Here is a 19,442-nt window from a genome sequence, read left to right as displayed (position 1 = left end):
AGCCCATTCTTGTGGGAAGTGTATGGTGTAAACACAGGATTTTCCCTCTTCTATCTAACTTGCTTTTTCTCACAACACAAAGCTCACTCTTCTAATATATCCCACCTCCTTTTCAGATTCTTAATCATTAGGATTGCATAGATACTTGTAGATGTTTGACTCGAACTAATTCCTGGGTACAGACACAGAGGCCAATACACCCATTCCAGTGCAATCCAGTCTCTGTACGTTCCTGAGAAAAGTACATACCAATAACCATTTCCATTTTAGACATATATTAATTGAAAAGAGTTCGGCATGGTTTCTTCCATCCTTATATATGTTTCATCAGTAGGAATTAAACCACCTATATTCTCTCCCCTTCAGAAACCCTTGCTCATTTATGTTTTTTTAACAAGCTTGGCACTAATGGTACTTATTTCTAGTGCTCCCCCATTTCTTCATTACTAAAGGATGAGAGAGGGCCACCTGTCAGTTATTTCCAAAATTTATCTCATTTAATCTAGCATAAAGTTGGGCTCTCTCTAAAAAGCTTGTTCAAGTTTAGGTTATTATATATTCATTTTAAATGTTGTTTTTGCAATCTATAATTTTCTTGTCAATCTGACCATATCAACTCGTATTTCTCCCTCACAGTAACAAAGGCCATACGAACCACACCACCACAAAGAACTACCCCCAGAAGTACGACGAAAACATCACCAACCACATCAGTCTCCACAACATCCAAAACCACTGCGTCAACAGAGTCCACCTCAACCTCCATACCAAAAACTAGGCTGATAACCACAACTCTGACAACGACTACTCCTTCCACTACGTCTACTCAATCCAGCACAACTGCCACACCAACTACACCAACAACCGTCACATTGACAACAACTACCTTGACCACTAGTTCAACGGAGAGCACCACCTCAGAGTCTACCTCCACCCAAACCACTACTTCTACCACCACAAAAACCACAATGCTGACATCCTCTACCCCTTCCATTACCTCTACCAAGTCCAGCACAACCATCACACCCACGACCGTCACTCTGACAACGGCCCCGAGCAGTACTTCAACGGAGAGCACCACATCAGAGTCCACCACCCCAAGCACCGTAAAAACAACTACACTGACAACAGTTACTCCAGCTACTACATCAACTCAGTCCACAACGGGGGCAACACCAACAGGTACATTTTAGTCATTGCTTTCATTCTGTACCTGGGTAATTACCGGTATAATAACTCATTTTTACGCCACATAGGCTTCTTCAGCCAAACATAACTGAAGCATTACTCTTTGGTACCTAGATGTCGAAAGGCCAGGGGAATATTTTTCTTCATTGGCTTTGCTCTCTGCTCCCCATCCCCTCCCCCCACCCAGCTTCTTCTGACATTTCTCTGTTCAGACTAATTGGCAAAGGTCCCCTTCCACAGTGCCCTGCAGTCACTCACATCCTCTACCCCTTCCATTACCTCTACCAAGTCCAGCACAACCACCAACTACACCCACGACCGCCACTCTGACGACGGCTCTGAGCAGTACTTCAACGGAGAGCACCACATCAGAGTCCACCACCCCAAGCACAATAAAATTCACAACACTAACAGCAATTTCTTCTTCTGCTATGCCAACTGAGTTCCGAATCAGGACAACACCAACATCAACCAGTATATTAGTCATTGATTTCATTATGTGCATGGGCAATTACTGGTATAATTCTGTGTTTCAATTGCTTTTACGCTACATAGGCTTCTTTAATCAAAAAATTGTGAATCGTTACTTTTTGGCATCTACAAAGGCCATAGCAACATTTATATTTATTGGCCTTGCTGTCTATCCCTCCGACCCCTCTTACATTTGTTTGTTTAACCCAATTGGCAAAGGTCCCCTTCCACAGTGCCCTGCAGTCACTCCAATCGGGCAGAACGAGGGAGCCCAATCTTTCCCCTAGCAGGCAAAGCCAAGACTCCTTGCTATGGAGCTCACTGCCAAGGAAGGGGAGGAAACAAGTTACAGGATAGGGGAAACTTGGAATCTTGTAGGGAAGAGAGACTATGAGAAAAGAGCAGCCCCTGTCACAAAGCTCCACCACAGGAGATTAAATGCCATTCTTACAAGAAGTGTATGGTGTAAACACAGCATTTTTCCTGTTCTATCTAACTTGCTTTTTCTCACAACACAAAGCTCGCTCTTCCAATATATCCCACCTCCTTTTCAGATTCTTAATCATTAGGATTGCATAGATCCTTGTAGATATATAACTCGAACTAATTCCTGGGTACGGACACAGAGGCCAATACACCCAATTCATTCCAGTGCAATCCAGTCTCTATACCTTTTTGTGAAAGGCACATACCAAAAACCATTTGCACCATTTGTGGTTGAAAGGAAACACACCGGAGAGTTTGAAATGGGTTGTAAATAAGAGTCGAAGAATGTGAATGCTGTCTCTCTCACATATGCACTCCATGCATATCCACAGCTATTTTCCAATTAGGTGAATATAATAGCCTTGGTTGATGGTTTGGTAAGGCCTACTTCCTTTAGTCACACTCACAGGGTTCAAGCTGTTTTCTTTTCTTTACACTCTTGCTTTGCATGAAATGGGTCAGCTAAACCTACTACTCCTGCCTCAAGTCAAATCTTCCACCCTGAAGTGCTCCCCCATTTCTTCATTACTGAAGGATGAGAGAGGGTCACTTGTCAGTTATTTTCATTTTTTTTCTTGTTTAATCTAGCACAAAAGTTGAGCTCTCTCTAAAAACCTTGTTCATATTTATATAATTTGTTATGGTAAACTCTTCTTCTGCAATCCACCATTTTCTTGTCAGTCTCACCATATCAACTCACATTTCTCTCTGACAGTAATAAAGACTATAGAAAGCACATCACCACAAAGAACTATCCCCATCAGTACGACGAAAACAACACCAATAACATCTGTCTCTACAACGTCCAAAACCACTATTTCTACAGAGTCCACTCCAACCTCCTCACCAAAAACTAGGCTCATAACCACAACTCTGACAACGACTACTCCTTCTACTACGTCTACGGTGTCCAGCACAACCGCCATACCAACTACACCCACAACCGTCACTCTGACGACAACTACCTTGACCACTAGTTCAGCGAAGACCATCATATCAAAGTCCACCTCCCCGCAAACCATTACCTCTACCACCACAAAAACCACATCACTGACAACCCCTATACCTTCCATCACCTCTACCACATCCAGCACAACCACCACCCCAACTACACTCACATCTGTCACGCTCACGACAACGGTCCCAACAGCTAGGTCAACATCAGAGTCCATCACCCCAAGCACCATAAAAGCCACAACACTGACAGGAATTTCTTCTACTGCTATTTCAACTAAATCCACAATGAGGACAACACCAACACCAACAGGTACATTTTAGTCATTCCTTTCATTCTGTGCATGGGAAATTACAGGTATAATACTTGTCTTTTAATTGCTTTTATGCAACACAGATTTCTTTATTCAAAAATTTTGGAACCATTACTCTTTGTTACCTTCTTTTGATCACCTCAGAAAGCTCACTGGTCCAAAATATTATATATATGCCAATTTAAATATCTTGTTTGATAGTTTGAGGTGTCTTCATTTAGCCACATCATATGTTCATTTTTTCCCTTTCTTTAAACTCTTACTTTGCAGTAATAAAGTCAACTAGAAAAACCACAACTTCCAGTACTTCTATTAAATCCACTACAAGCACTTCACAAACAACTACGCCAATCTCTACCTCAACTGAATTTTCAACATTGGAATCCACCACTCTGCCTAATGCCACTACCTCAATCACCAAAAAACCGATATCAAAAATGACTACGTCCACATCTACGGCTTCGACTCTCACTGTGATAACATCCACTACTCCGAAAACCACAACCATCAAAATCACAACTTTTTCAACTACCCCAACTAGTTCATCAACTGAGACAGCCACAATCAAATCAACTACATACATAACACCAACCACAACAAAAACCACAGCTCTATTCAATGAAACAACTACAGCTTCTACTGCATTTACTACAGGCTTTCACCCCCCTGGTAAGTTTTAAATGGAGTATTATGCAATCCGTTATAGTTTGTTGTCTTTTTTGTACGCTACAATCACTTTTAACATAATTTTAAAATAATTTTTCTGAATGTTTATATGTAAGAGCTTATACATCTTATAGTCATAAATGATGATAGTTAAACAAACATTAGCAAATGTCCCTAATTGCATTCTGTCTCCATCCCACTTTCTCCTTTTTATTTTGATACACATATTCCTGCAGCTGAAAAATATGGGTTTTATGTGAAGTAATACATTTTATTCAGAATGTATTCAGCTAAGCAGCCTTCTTAAGATCCCACCACTAAATATCTAACAATCATCATTAGTATTTCTTGGTGATATAATATGCCATTTTTGATATATTCAAAACCTTTTTTATTTTTCATTATATTCTGAACAGAACACTGCCATTTGGAGATTCATCAATATAGCCATTAACCAGGACAAAATTTTCACTTTAGTAGAGTGTTCATGCAAGAATAGCCAAGAAGTGTCATAGCTTATTGGTTATATTATTAATTTGGTATGCTTTAACTTTACATGCTTTTGCAAAGTTTACCTTTCTACTATTAAAATAGTTCCTTTTACAACAAGACAAAAAAGTAGGGAAACGACGAAGTTCCCCAACTATTTTTTTTATTTTGCATTTATTTTTCTGATCCTTTCTCTCTTTCTTTTTAGGCTCTGTGGAGTATTTAGACACCTTTTCCTTCCTGCCACAAACCCTGCTGTTCTGTCGGCACTGGTTTATGGCTTAACCACCGTCTTCAACTCGTTGTTATAAAAATAATTTTGACAGTTGAACATTTCCACTTTTAGCTTTTAGAGCAGAAAATGCATTAGAATTGGCTAAAAGTACCATAGACCACTGTTAAAATTGGTACTTCACATTGTAGGATGGGAAGATTTAAATTGTCCCCCCTGTATTTGAGTCTTCCTTTTCTCTCAACTTACTTCTCCCGTTCACCAGTTTTACGTGACCAGGATGGGAGTGTTGTGTTTGAGTGATGAATTCCCAACTGTTTGGGAGTTGGTGCATGTAGCATGACAATGCCTGTTAAGAATTTGATAATTACTCAAGTTTCCCCAAGGTTACATACTAGTTCATTCAGATCTTTCCTTTGCTAGGCTATTTGGAAAAGTTAGAGGGTAATGTTTTTCAAAAGCATGTTAGTGACTTAGGAGCCTAAGTTTCATTGACTTATTTAGGTACCTAAGTCTCTTTGGAAAATATAACTTGGAGGGTACACTTTTGAAAATTTTGGAAGATAATTGCAGTCAGAGCAGTTCTCTATATTTTGCAGATCTTTGCTTGCTTAACCAATTGTGTAACTGCCTGTCACAATTCTGCCATCACTCACATTACATGTCTGACAACCAAATGGTCTCTTTGTACTGAAGTACTGACTATCTTTGGTAACTGAGGTGAAAAAGCATTCAGATTAAGAGCTCTATCTATTTTTCTGATGAAACAGAAAAAGTATCTTGTTTCATGCAACAGCCATCATTTGAAATGGATTGTATAACTCATTTTGTCAAGTGTTTTCTGATACCATGGGGTAGGAAAGGGACTATATAAATCCAAGATAATTTCTGTAGTTTGAAGATTGAGCACCCTGATTAAAGGATATGACATTGTGCTATTTATACCTGATTAAAATACCCTATACTGCCCTTGATGTTACTCCGGTAGTGAGCCCCTTGTTGGAATGGGAGAAAAATTAAATTTCAAAAGATTTCCGCCACTATTTGATCTTTTAAGTTTTGATATCTGCTTTGTTTCTTTTCATTCTCACAGTTTACTGTGTATTCCTTTTTCACAGGCACAATGCCTACTTTACTAACTTCAACACCTTCAAAAGGTTAATTCCTCAGTCAGTGAGCAATGTAATAGTGCTGTGTTGGCTTCCATGATGTTTTGTTATTATAATGCTATTTTCTTTCCTCTAACACTTTTTCACCCCCTATGTGGGTAACTCATATACGTTTCCTGACCTTTCAGGACATTACCAATGCCTTTCAAAAAGCTGAGTTTTAATCAAAATGAAGGGCTCAAATAATTGCTCTTGAGATACAGACTATAAAATAATGGTTGGAAGGAGGCATCCCATCCTTGTGTCTAATAGGATAGACTTTCTGGTTCCTAATAATTTATTCCATTTACCTTGTCAATACTATAGTCTGGTCCTACAGCCCAGCAACCCTTCTTTTGGATGAGAGGCTTAGCACTGCTCTAAGTACTCATTAGAGAAGATCACTTAAGAATCATAGAGTATCAAGGTTGGAAGGGACCTCAGGAGGTCATCTAGTCCAATCTCCTGCTTAAAGCAGACCAATCCCCAGGCAGATTTTTGCCCTAGATCCCTAAGTGGCCCCCTCAAGGATTGAACTCACAACCCTGTGTTTAGCAGGTCAATGCTCAAACCACTGAGTAGAATGAGGTGCTGAGCCACAGGGGGAAAGCAATCTCTGTTCACAGCACTCCCAGACTAGGAGCATTAGACCTTTCAGTCAACTTACTGCTCAGTGTGTAGTGTTAATTTGAGTTGCCTCATGATATAAAATAAGACATCAATATATTTCACTTGGTAACCTCATTGAGCATAGTCACTAAGCAACAAGTAGCATTGTGTGTTCCACCTAGAATGCAAGTCTGGTGGGGAGGGGAGGAGAAGTAAAACTTTATAACATTAGCCTGATCAATGCTACAGCATGGACATTCTGTATGTTGGCTACATCTGATTGTCGTTCGTTTTCGGACATGTTATATCAGAGAGACATACTTTAAGTCCTTAACCTCTATGCTATTTAGAAGGCAAAGAAATCAAAGATTTTTTAATCAGAACTGGCATGATAGCCTGTATTATTTGTATCCTTTCATTCTCATCAGTAATACAATTCAAGTGTTTTCCCTGTTGGGTGTCATTTTCACTTTGTTCTTTAAAACTGGATTCTATTTCATTCATTAGAGATTCCAGTTTCTTACCCTTTTCTCAAATGTGTTTTCTTGTTTCAGCTCTGATTCAACTTAGGTGCCTAAGTTAAAAATTACTTGTTTTATATTATTGGCTTGTTAATGATCAGTTCTCTTCAGCCTATTGGAAATGTCTAATTGAAATGTTTTCGCATAGGATTTAGCCTGTATGCTTTCAGTCCACCAGAGCTAATCCAATATCTTCTCAAGTTAGATTTCTGATCATTATCTTTCTTTTCTTTTACATTTGACAGAACGTTGTAGAGAGATTGAATATGAGGAGCAAGTGACTTACAAAGGATGTACTACAAATGTCACCTTGACCCGCTGTGAAGGAATGTGTCCATCTTCAGCAAAGTAAGGATCTATGAGAAATTGCACAGCAAAGATGAGCTAAACCACACTGCTTTATTTTATTACCTTTTTTAAAAAGAATGTGTTTTGGTAAGCACCAGTCTGCTGAACTGCTTTACAAGGCAGAGAACTACATTTCCCCACTTCCCTAAAATAAAAACATGGATGTCTACATCCAAGACATGTGTCACTTCTAAGGATGTTAAGCTGCTCTGTTCTCTTGTACAGAGGAGGTCATCACAGACTAAAATTGTCAAAAATCTCCAAGTTTACAAATAAAGGTAGAAAGCAAGCCAGGAAATGTCTCCCAAATTCATATTTGGTGACATTATATATAATGACATTTCAGCAGTCTCCACTACATCATGCTGCATATAGATCAATTGTGTTTACAGTTATGAAAATGATTTCTCAAACAGACAGCCCCAGTGAATAAATAGAGCTGCCCAGGCAAGGGATCAAGGCTCCAATAAAACTAGGAATTTGCCACTTGAATGGAGAGGTCCAGCAGTGGTGTACACTAATTCTGAACAATATAGAAGTGTTTATTACATCCGCCCAGCAGTCAACATAAAGAGCCAGGCTATTGAAAAGAAAACAGTGAATGGCTACAATATTTAACATAAGTAAATTCTGAAGCAAAAAGCTGCATGCTTATAAATGAGTTCAGTTCTCCATCAGCAGTTTAAAATACAGGTTAGTAGCTGTTATAACTATAAAGGGAAGGGTAATAGCTGTCCTGTGTACAGTACTATAAAGCCCCTCCTGGCCAGAGACTCCAAAATCCTTTTCCATGTAAAGGGTTAAGAAGCTTAGGTAACCTGGCTGGCATCTGACCTAAAGGACCAATAAGGGGACAAGATACTTTCAAATCTTGGGGGGGGGGGGGAAGGCTTTTGTTTGTGTTCTTTGGGAGTGTGTTCGTTCTCGGGACTGAGAGGGACCAGACATTAATCCAGGTTCTTCACATCTTTCTAAACAAGTCTCTCCTATTTCAAACTTGTAAGTAAATAGCCAGGCAAGGCATGTTAGTTTTCCTTTGTTTTTCTCAACTTGTAAATGTACCTTTTACTAGAGTGTTTATCTTTGTTTGCTGTACTTTGAACCTAAGACTAGAGGGGAGTCCTCTGAGCTCTTTAAGTTTGATTACCCTGTAAGGTTAATTTCCATACTAATTTTACAGAGATGATTTTTACCTTTTTCTTTAATTAAAAACCTTCTTTTTAAGAACCTGATTGATTTTTCCTTGTTTTAAGATCCAAGGGGTTTGGATCTTGATTCACCAGGAGTTGGTGAGAGGAAGGAGGGGAATGGTTAATTTCTCCTTGTTTTAAGATCCAAGGGGTTTGGATCTTGATTCACCAGGAGTTGGTGAGAGGAAGGAGGGGAATGGTTAATTTCTCCTTGTTTTAGATCCAAGGGGTTTGAATCTGTATTCACCAGGGAATTGGTGAAAGGTTTTTCAAGGTTTCCCAGGAATGGAATCCATTGAAATGGTGGCAGCAGAACCAGAGCTAAGCTGGTAGTTAAGCTTAGAAGTTTTCATGCAGGCCCCTACATTTGTACCCTAAAGTTCAAAGTGGGGTTCCAGCCTTGACAGTAGCTAAACACAAAATGGGGTAAAACAAAAAAACAAACAAAAATAAAGATCTTAAGATTGGAGAAAGATTTTAGGGTCCACAGTATATCTGGAACTGATTTTTGAGAGGGATTACTTATCTTTCCAAGGATGTTCACCATCATCAAGGAAAGAGAGGCTAAAACATAGATAATTTAATATAAATTGAGCCAATCTTTTCCTTCTTTAAAGATCATATGATATAAGAATAGTAAAGGGCAAAACCAATTTTTTTTCCATTTTTCAGTTTCCCTAATTTAAATGTTTATGTAATTGTTACTGTAAACACAAATTGTTTGAGACCTCTAGGCCAAATTCTACCATACACACACACACACGGTGACAGAATTTGCTCTTTAAAATGTAGTTGGCTATAGGCATAAAACTATGAAAAATAGCATCTTCAGAGTAGAATCCGAGTCTCATCTACGTACTTTAGTGTCTAAAATTATTTTTTACTACTTTTATACCTGTTAGCTCTGTAGCGCCAGCACAGATATAGCATAGGAAGTTTCCTACTTGTTACTCTGTTATTGAGATCAGAGACAGAAAATGACATAGCCTGACTCTCAGATTTTCAGCTGAGATTCTGGTGCTGGTAGCTAGGGAAAAAAACCATTTTTAACACGCAAACTGTGCAAAGAGAAATTGTTGATGCATAATATAACCACTGTATAAACAATAGATATTTCAAAGCCATTTTGCAGAGAACCCCCATATTTTAATGGATAGCCTTAAAATTACAATTTAGGTTGGAATTCTCAAAAGAATTCAAGGGGAACTAGGCAACCAAACCCCACTAATTTTCATTGGAGTTGAGTGGCTAAGTCTCATATGCCCTTTTGAAGCTCCAGCCTTAAAATGTAAATTGAAAGTTTTGTTTTGTATCTGTTAGGGTAGAAGTTCAGGGGTCTATATTTCTCCTGCACAAAAAGTTATCATGAACCCATAAAACAGGGCAGGTTGTTGCATTGCTTACAGACCTTTAGCTATTAAGGATTCTATAAATTCTTGCAGGAAAAACAGCACTATAACAAGTCTTTGCTGATGAATAAGAGGGAATGATCTTCAAATTTATTTTTAAAATATACACCTATAATATTTAAGCGTATCCACATGTAGCTTTCTGAATCTATTTAGGATCTTAGGGCCAAATAGATAGTATAAATCATTGACTTCAATGACGCTGTGCCAGTTTGCCCCAGCTGAGGATCTGGCCCATAGTTTTATATTTATTCATTTGGATGTGTCTTTTTATATTTTAACCTGTTTGAAGCACAAAAGGGTTTAACTCATGTTACAGACCTTTGTAGTTATAAATGCCACCACAGCAGCGTATTATGTCCAGAATCCATAAAATGACATTACTGTCAGAAGCATAGGTTAATGACACAATCCTTCAGAACCAGCTGTATCAAGTTCTTGTGAATCTACATGATATGTGCTTTCCATACAAGTTAGAACATGGCCTGTAAACCCACCTCTTGTGCTAAAAGTTTGCAAACAGCTGTTTTGCCTAATCGAATATTTGATTTCTCTTCATTTTAACAGGCTAAATATCGCAAAGATGATGGTAGATGTGGAATGTGGCTGCTGTATGCCAGTCACACTACATAAAAAGGAACTGAAAATGCCTTGCCCAGACCCAGATCGCCCTGGAAAGAGGCTCATTATGGAAATCATCATATTTGGTGGCTGCGTATGTAACTATGATGGCTGCACACACTAGCTGGGCCTTTTCAAACAGTATCAAACCCGATTTTTTTTTTTAATGAAATTACATGGTAATAATTTACAACGTTTCAAACAATGACTGTTCATTATTATGACCTCTTTTATGTCTACTTCTGCTGATTACATGGGCCAGCTTTGTAGGGAGACACCCAGGGCAGTTATCTAGAATGCAGATAACTATAGTATTAGAATGATGTGAATAATTTATTTCTAAATTGGGGGGGAGAAAGGGAGGATCCAGGAGTGTCTGGCTTGCTCAAGACACTCTTTAACCAAATGCTGAAGGCTGGCCTGACTGATTATGTACTATATAATACTAATGGGGGGGTTGCTCTTTCAAATACAATGTGACGAACTGCTAATTCTTTACATCTGTGTTCAAGTGACCATTGGGTTAGAATGCACTTTCTACTGTAAACAATTGCAGTGTTTCTGTAAATTCATAAAATGATCTGTTAATCCATCGAACGCTAGCCAGTGGATGACATCTGAAAAGAATAACTAGGAGAGGAGAGAAGACGTTAGCCAAGGGGCTTGCCAGGAAGTGAGAGAATGGTATGATATCTGGGAGGGAGGCCATCACACTTATTTGTGAGTGGTGAGGGTTTCCTGCGGGTGTTAAAGATGAAGGGAACATACCTGCCAACACATGAATACTATAAAGAGAGACAAATAAGCAGGAAAAAATACAAACAACCTTTAAAAATGCCACGGACCCAGACGACGGGGGGATCTTTTTGGATGAGCAGCAGCTGAAAAATAAATATTCTGCTAAAAATAGGGAGAGCTGGCAAACATAGGGTGCTCTTTAGTGAGGGGATTGCAGGAAAGTCCAGCGTACTTATTGGGTCTTGAGGCTGAGTCAGCAGCTGGATGTTGGAGGGGTTTGCAGGCAAGTTATACAGCAAGATGGGAGGCGAGGCTTTCTGCAGAACGGAGAGGTTGGGTTAAAGCGTTTCTCTGGGGAGTGTGAGAGGGTTCAGTAGCTGGGTCTCAGAGCACTTATAAGGGATATTATGGGAAGTTTTAACAGCTGGAAGAGTATGAGGAATCACTTGTCAGGCAGGTGGAGATTTCTGTAGTTTGCCTGGGAGTTGCAGGACAGTTTGGCAGCCTGGACAATTGGAGTCAGGTTGAGGCATTTTTGTAGGAGGGACCTGTTAACAGAATGTTTGTCCACAGTGGCTCAGTGCCCTTTATCGAGAAGTGTACTCTCATTTGCACTTTTATGGGTTAGAGATGCATTTCTTTTTTAAATGTATGTTCAATAAATTGCAAATAAAAAGCTAGCACAGCAGTGATGTCATCTGTGTATTCCTTCAATAGTTTCCTTTCCCATCTCTCGTTTAACACAAACAAGATGGGGGAGGAGTGGCAGGGGGATTTTTACATGTTCATGACCTAGAGCAGGGGTGGCCAACCTGAGTCTGAGAAGGAGCCAGAATTTACCAATGTACATTGCCAAAGAGCCACAGTAATATGTCAATAGCCCCCAATCAGCTCCCCCCTTCCCAGCGCCTCCCACCCACTGGCAGCCAATCAGCGCCTCCCCCTCCCTCCCCATCAGCTGTTTCATGGGGTGCAGGAGGCTCGGGGGGGGGGAGGAGGGAGGACACAGCAGGCTCAGGGGAGAGGGCAGGAAGGGGTGGAGTGGGGGCAGGGCCTGTGGCAGAGCCGGGGGTTGAGCAGTGAGCACCCCCCAGCACACTGGAAAGTTGGTGCCTGTAGCTTCAGCCCCAGAGTCGGTGCCTAGACAAGGAGCCACATATTAACTTCTGAAGAGCCGCATGTGGCTCAGATTTCCCTATGTGACCGTCAGCCTCTCACTCCAGCTATCTGAACAGAGTTCTTTCACTCAGTGCTGAAATGACAGGTCCTTACACTGAACTTGGGTTTCATGGAAAGCATTAACGAGACAGGTACCTGGCCATGTAAGAATGTAATGGAATAAAATTGAAAATGAAGAAAAAAAATCAAGTATTTGAGAGGGGGAGTTAAGAATAATGTATATGATAAAGTGTTCTGACAAGTTGTCTTACTAGATCCCTGATGCCCTCCTTAACCCTGCTTTGGACAAGCTACTTTCCCATTTCTAATTACATCCTACCTTTCTTTCCATCTGTGGAACTTAATTTCCTCTACTTTTCTCAATCTGCAGGCTTCCCCCGCCCCCACCTCTGTTTCTTCCTTCACCACCTCAGTGCAGATGCAGATGCCAATTCCAACCTGTCCCAGGATTCCAGAACTGCTAACTGCAGAATTCCCCTGTTACTCAGCCCATCCAGATTCTTAAACTTCCAACAACTCTTAAAGGCTTAGCAGCCATGTTTCCCAGAAGAGCAGGCATCTACAATAGGGACAAGTGCAGTGCCCTTTTACTGACGTTGTTAGTCATACCTTTGTTCCTGGTACTGGTATCTTTCATGTCTTAAAAAACTCTCATATCCCTACAGTCAGCAGCGGCTGGGGGTGTATTATTTCTAGATTAAAAAAACCACTAAAATTATGATGTGTTTTATATTTTGGTTTGATGATACTGAGGTTCAGGACCATCCTGATCTCTTCAGGGAATGATTTGTTCCAGATTCATGGCCAATGCCAAGAAAGCTCTGTCCCTTGCACGCATTTTGACGTTGGAAGTTGAGATTTCTGTTGCTTCAGGAGGATGTAGCTATCAGAGGGTCATGCTCAAGCAGGGTGAGGGAACTCTGGCCAGTCCACAGCAGGTTTTGGAGTTTAGGACTGAAACCTTGAATTCAACCTTGCCTAGTTCCCAGGAAGCCCAAGAAGAGAGCTTGAAAATCTGCTGAGATCACATCAGGCTGGGCCTTTACTATGTTTTGACTTATCAGATGATCCCTTAATTCCCCCTGAGCAAGGAGCCCACTCATGCATGTGAAAATCTACTTGGTCCTTCAGCACCAGGCAAGACAGACATTTACCTTCAGCATTGACACCACGTTGAACGTGAACTAGAGCACAGTGGGGAACTTTTTAGGGTCCCGAAATGGGGGTGAGGTCTGGAAAGTAGGAAATGGTGAGCTGCTTATTCTTCCACAACTGGGTTGCTCCCAGTCCCAAACATCCATGGGCCTGCTTGGGGGGGGGAGGGGGTGGATTGACGTAGGCTAGCTGTAAGAGGACATGGTGGCCTACAGCAGCATCTGGGGATAAGAGCCCAGTACTTTTCACAGCTGGTGTGTGGCTGGAAATTCCCATTCCTGTCAATATCTTCCCCAGGGAAAAGGAAGCTTACTTAGGGCAGCAACAGACCTGCTCTGTTACAAACCATTCTGAGTGAAAAAGTTTATACTTTTATTTAAATATTTTTGAGCCTCTAACTGATTCAGATGACTGACTCTCCCTCCCCTGAGAATTAATTTTCATTTGTTTGCCTTGTGTTTCCATGACTATGCTCCTGCTTGAGAGGGAGGAGTGAAATTGGGCTCAGCTCACTCAAATATTTCAGATGATTCGGACTCTCCTTACCCTCAAAGACTGATTGTCTCCTCGCATGCTCTGACCCAGCCTGGAATATTAGTACTGAAGATGGGAGGGACCAGGTTACCATCCTTGTCCCACTATCTGGTATGGCAGGATCCAGATTCAGAATGGATCCTGCCATACCAGATAGTGGGGCAAGGATGGTAACCTGGTCCCTCCCATCTTCAGTCTGAAGGGAGGAAGCAGCTAAGCTTGCAAATCAGGAGCAAGGCAGTTAGTGCAGGCTCTAGGGCCTCTCACACATTCTTCCAGTGGACATACCCTCTTTCTGGAGTTACTCCCGTCATGAAGATGGGAAAAGATCCCACTATAACTGGCTTTCCCCATCGTATCTGCCTCTTTTAGCTCAGGAGAGGGAGACATGCATCTTAGCCAGAGTTGGCCTTTCCAATGCATCTGGGTTCCGGGGGAAAAAAAGGATTAGAGACCTTTCTAAAAGCAGTTTGGTAGTACCAGCGCCCAAGGAATTTTTTTAAAACATCTAACACTGCATTCCTCAGGCAAAAAAGTGCTCTTGAGACATAAGGATCCTGTGGAATAAAAGTGATCCTTACCAGGGATCAATTAGATATAGACATGGGTGAACTGCAGCTACTGGAAGTTACCCCAACCCTGGCATTTACTTAATAGCTATTCTTTGAGAGGGGCCAACTACATGCCCCTTACCCCCGCAGTGCACTGTTGCATTCTTCTTGTCCTACAAAACCCTTAATACAGAGGGGGAAGGAGTCCAGGAAAGCTGGCTGTATATTAAAGAAGCCTTATTGCGGGCTCAGGAACAAACCATCCTGATGTGCAGAAAGAATAGCAAATATGGCAGGCGACCAGCATGGCTTAACAGTGAAATCTTCAGTGAGCTTAAACGCAAAAAGGAAGCTTACAAGAAATGGAAACTTGGACAGATAACTACTAGGGAGGAGTATAAAAATATTGCTTGAGCATGCAGGAAAGGCCAAAATACAACTGGAGTTGCAGCTAGCAAGGGATGTGAAGGATAACAAGAAGGGTTTCTACAGGTATGTTAGCAACAAGAAAAAGGTCAAGGAAAGTGTGGGACCCTTACTGAATGGGGTAGGGAACCTAGTGACAGATGTGGAAAAAGCTGAAATACTCAATGCTTTTTTTGCCTCGGTCTTCACAGATAAGGTCAGCTCCCACACTGCTGTCCTGGTCAACACAATATGGGGAGGAGGTGAGCAGCCTGCAGTGGTCAAGGAACAGATTAAGGACTATTTAGAAATGCTGAACATGCACAAGTCCATGGGTCCAGATCTAATGCATCCCAGGATGCTAAGGGAATTGGCTGATGTGATTGCAGAGCCATTGGCCATTATCTTTGAAAACTTGTGGCGATCAGGGGAGGTCCCCAACAATTGGAAAAAGGCAAATATATTGCTCATCTTTAAAAAAAGGAAGAAGGAGAACCTGGAGAACTACAGACCGGTCAGCCTCACCTCAGTCCCTGGAAAAATCATGGAGCAGGTTCTCAAGGAAACCATTTTAGAGCACTTGGAGGAGAGGAAGGTGGATTCACCAAGGGCAAGTCATGCCTGACCAACCCGATTGCCTTCTATGATGAGATAACTGGCTCTATGGACATGGGGAAAGCAGTGGACGTGATCTATCTTGACTTTAGCAAAGATTTTGATATGTCTCCCACAGTATTCTTGCCAGCAAGTTAAAAAAAGTATGGTTTGGATGAATGGACTATAAAGTTGATAGAAAGCTGGCTAGATTGTCGGGCTCAACGGGTAGCGATCAACGGCTCGATATCTAGTTGGCAGCCGGTATCAAGCGGAGTGCCCCAGGGGTCGGTCCTGGGGCTGGTTTTGTTCATCATCTTCATTAATGAGCTGATGATGGGATGGATTGCACCCTCAGCAAGTTTGCAGATGACACTAAGCTGGGAGGGAGAGGTAGATATGCTGGAGGGTAGGGATAGGGTCCAGAGTGACCTAGACAAATTGGAGGATTGGGCCAAAAGAAATCTGATGAGATTCAACAAGGACAAGTGCAGAGTCCTGCACTTAGGACAGAAGAATCCCATGCACTGCTACAGGCTGGTGACCTACTGGCTAAACAGAAGTTCTGCAGAAAAGGACCTGGGGATTATAGTGGATGAGAAGCTAGATATGAGTCAGCAGTGTACCCTTGTTGCCAAGGCAACTGGCCTATTGGGCTGCATTAGTAGGAACATTGCACTGGTGAGGCTACACCTGGAGTATTGCGTCCAGTTGTAGGCCCCCCACTGCAGAAAAGATGTGGACAAATTGGAGAGAGTCCAGTGGAAGGCAATGAAAATGATCAAGGGGCTGGGGCACATGATTTATGAGGAGAGGCTGAGGGAACTGGGCTTGTTTAGTCTGCAGAAGAATGAGGGGGGCGATTTGATAGCAGCCTTCAACTACCTGAAGGGGGGGTTCCAAAGAGGATGGAGCTCGGCTGTTCTCAGTGGTGGCAGATGACAGAACAAGAAGCATTGGTCTCAAGTTGCAGTGAGGGAGGTCTAGGTTGGATATTAGTTAACGCTATTACACTAGGAGGGCGGTGAAGCACTGGAATGGGTTACCTAGGGAGGTGGTGGAATCCACATCCTTAGAGATTTTTAAGGTCTGACTTGACAAAGCCCTGGCTGGAATGATTTAGTTTGTGTTGGTCCTGCTTTGAGAAGGGGGTTGGACTAGATGACCTCCTGAGGTCTCTTCCAACCCTAATCTTCTACGATTCTAGTGCAGCTTAACCAGGAATAATTCAGCTCTGGGCACTTCATTGTCAGAAAGCTAACATATGAGATGGAGATCAGACAACAAAAATTGTTAGGTTGCTGAGAGAGTTTACATAAGGAGAAATTTGGTGTTATTGGACAATGTACTATAACACCCTTGGAATGTTAATATTTGAATGGTAAATGTCAATATTTTAATTCAGACTACAATAAGATAAGATATGATTAGCTTTTTAACTGATGATTACCAGTGCGGGAAATATCGAAACCAGCACTGCTCCTCAGGTGTTTCCCCACACCTGCATGATTTGGTCAGGTATTTTTGTCTACGGGGCATTCACCATATTTCTGTTTCCTACATTTGAAAGCAAGAATAGATTAATCATATGCTGAATTAAAGTTATTGATGTGCTAGACCAAGTTTTAATGGAACTCTCTTAATCAATTAAACCATATAACAGGAGAGAGACCTGCAGTAGCCAACAACTTTCTTTTTAATAAGACACTTACAAGTGTCAATTATTTCACTAATAAAAAGTCTATCTAATGGTTGGATGATTTTGTTCTATGATTAGTGCATTTTATAGCCACACAGGAGACTTGGGTTCTATAATTTGGTCTTTGACTCCCTCAGTGTGTCAGACTATCAACTCTTGCTGAGGACAGTTTATATGTATAGCTCTGAAACAAATATGTAGCAGGGGAAAAAAGTGTTAATGGGCTCCTAGAGAATCCTCCAGGCCCAAATAACATTGTGGGTATGAAACAGACTGAAGTGGGGGCTTTTCCTTGTGAATGCAGGAAAGTCTGGCAGATTAGAAATAGGCATTTGTTAACATTGAGAGGACATTGCTGTTCACCTTCCTAGCCTTCCAGACTACCTCCCTGGCTCTCCCTCCTACCCTAAAAAACTCCCACCATCCTCCCGATATTAACAAGAAACTTCAGACCCAGATACCTCTGTGCACCAGCTGCCCTCTTCCCTGAAACAGAGCATTTGACAGCACAGGGATTTTGAAAACGGTTCCAGATTGACCACCACCAGGGTTTGGTGTGAATCACCCAATGCATCTCAATGCATGCAGTTCAAGAAAGAGGGCAGCAGCCGGTGCACTGTCCTGGCTCCCACAAGGTCAGACAAAGCTGTAACCGCTGGAAGGTGGAATGGAAGAGCTGCACATAAGGATTGAAGAGCAAAGGAAAGTCAGACTGAGGCAGCTTGCCAGTTATACTGAAAGGAAGACTAAAGGTAAGGTGATCAGTATCAGTTCAGATATTAGAGAAAAAGCTCATTTTTGTACAGGATGTCAACAAATGTACAGTAAAGAGCAATCCTGCTCTGACAGGAACCAGACTAGCTAATATCTAATGGAATCTATAGTGAAATGATCCAATTTGCTGTTCAGAATATGGCTCCCTATATTTTCAATAAGCAATTAGTTCAAAACAGAAAAGGTAGGCAGAAGACTAACCTATTAAGATTAGAGTAACACACTGAAACACTGTCAAGGAGACTGGTATTTTACTCAGGATGTGTGTTTTAATGGATACTGAGAGAGACAACCAGTCCATATCATTTGAATTGGATAACTGTGTAAACGGAACAAAAGATTTGAGGGAAAGGTAGCACCTGAATCAAACAGCCTGGTTTTTAGAAATGCTGTGCATCTGGAGCCTCCATTAGACTTTAGGATGAGACTACTCAACAATTCTTAAAAAAAACCCCTTAAAAGTCAAGTTTACCTGCAAATTCACTTAACTGACAGTGCATAAAATCAGTGCAAGTTTTTATAACTTTGCACAATTTGCTTTACAAATCACAACTGCCTGACTAGAGTAATGCAAGTTTAATATATGCGATTATGAAAATCTGCACTACAATGAAGGAGTTCTGATGTAGATAAAATAAGTGATGATGTGGTCCAAAAAACAAATAAAAACAAAAATGCAATACCACTTCACTTAGCAGATGGGCCCTTGTGTTTATTCAGCATTCCATCAGCTTACTTTGAGACATTTTCATTACTTTATTCCTGTCAGTGTGTTGGCACTAAAAACCCACCATGGGAGAGTGAGCTGGATTGTCTTACAGCTCATGCATCCAAATGAGTTTCAAATGCAGTTATTTTTAATAACTGGTGATCATGTGAAAGTCAGAAACAGACTTTCAGATCTCAGGTCTGGCTTCAAGTAAAGAATTCTAAGAGATTAGCACAGAACCCCAAGTTACTCTGTACATATACGATAGTCACTTTTCAAAATATAAACCTCATTTATATAGTTTTGTTTCCCACATTACATGTAGGAGCAGAAAGCCTTTGTTTTGTAGATGAAGTACAATACAGTATTTGAAAAACTATGATGCACTACATCCCAAATACATTTCAGCATATTCCCCCTTCCCCTCCAAAACAGGAAAGTAACATGGAAGACAGATA

At 41.1% G+C, this 19,442-nt stretch overlaps 1 protein-coding gene across 1 annotated transcript in view; it reads left to right on the top strand.

Moving 5' to 3' along the window:
- The window catches only part of LOC128836118 (mucin-2-like), a 37,716-nt gene extending 25,644 nt beyond the window's left edge, over positions 1-12,072 (top strand). Inside the window, exons 25-29 of the mRNA XM_054026134.1 lie at positions 637-1,182; positions 2,861-3,412; positions 3,684-4,082; positions 7,324-7,426; positions 10,593-12,072. Coding sequence (XP_053882109.1) covers positions 637-1,182; positions 2,861-3,412; positions 3,684-4,082; positions 7,324-7,426; positions 10,593-10,770 — 1,778 coding nt within the window. The 3' untranslated portion in view covers positions 10,771-12,072. The remainder of the gene's footprint in view (positions 1-636; positions 1,183-2,860; positions 3,413-3,683; positions 4,083-7,323; positions 7,427-10,592) is intronic.
- The last annotated feature ends 7,370 nt before the right edge of the window (positions 12,073-19,442 follow it).

Source organism: Malaclemys terrapin, chromosome 4 (genome assembly GCF_027887155.1).
Source record: "Malaclemys terrapin pileata isolate rMalTer1 chromosome 4, rMalTer1.hap1, whole genome shotgun sequence".
Taxonomy (NCBI): domain Eukaryota; kingdom Metazoa; phylum Chordata; order Testudines; family Emydidae; genus Malaclemys; species Malaclemys terrapin.
The sequence above is the reverse complement of the archived record's forward strand: the minus strand, read 5'-3'. Positions and strand labels throughout refer to the sequence as shown.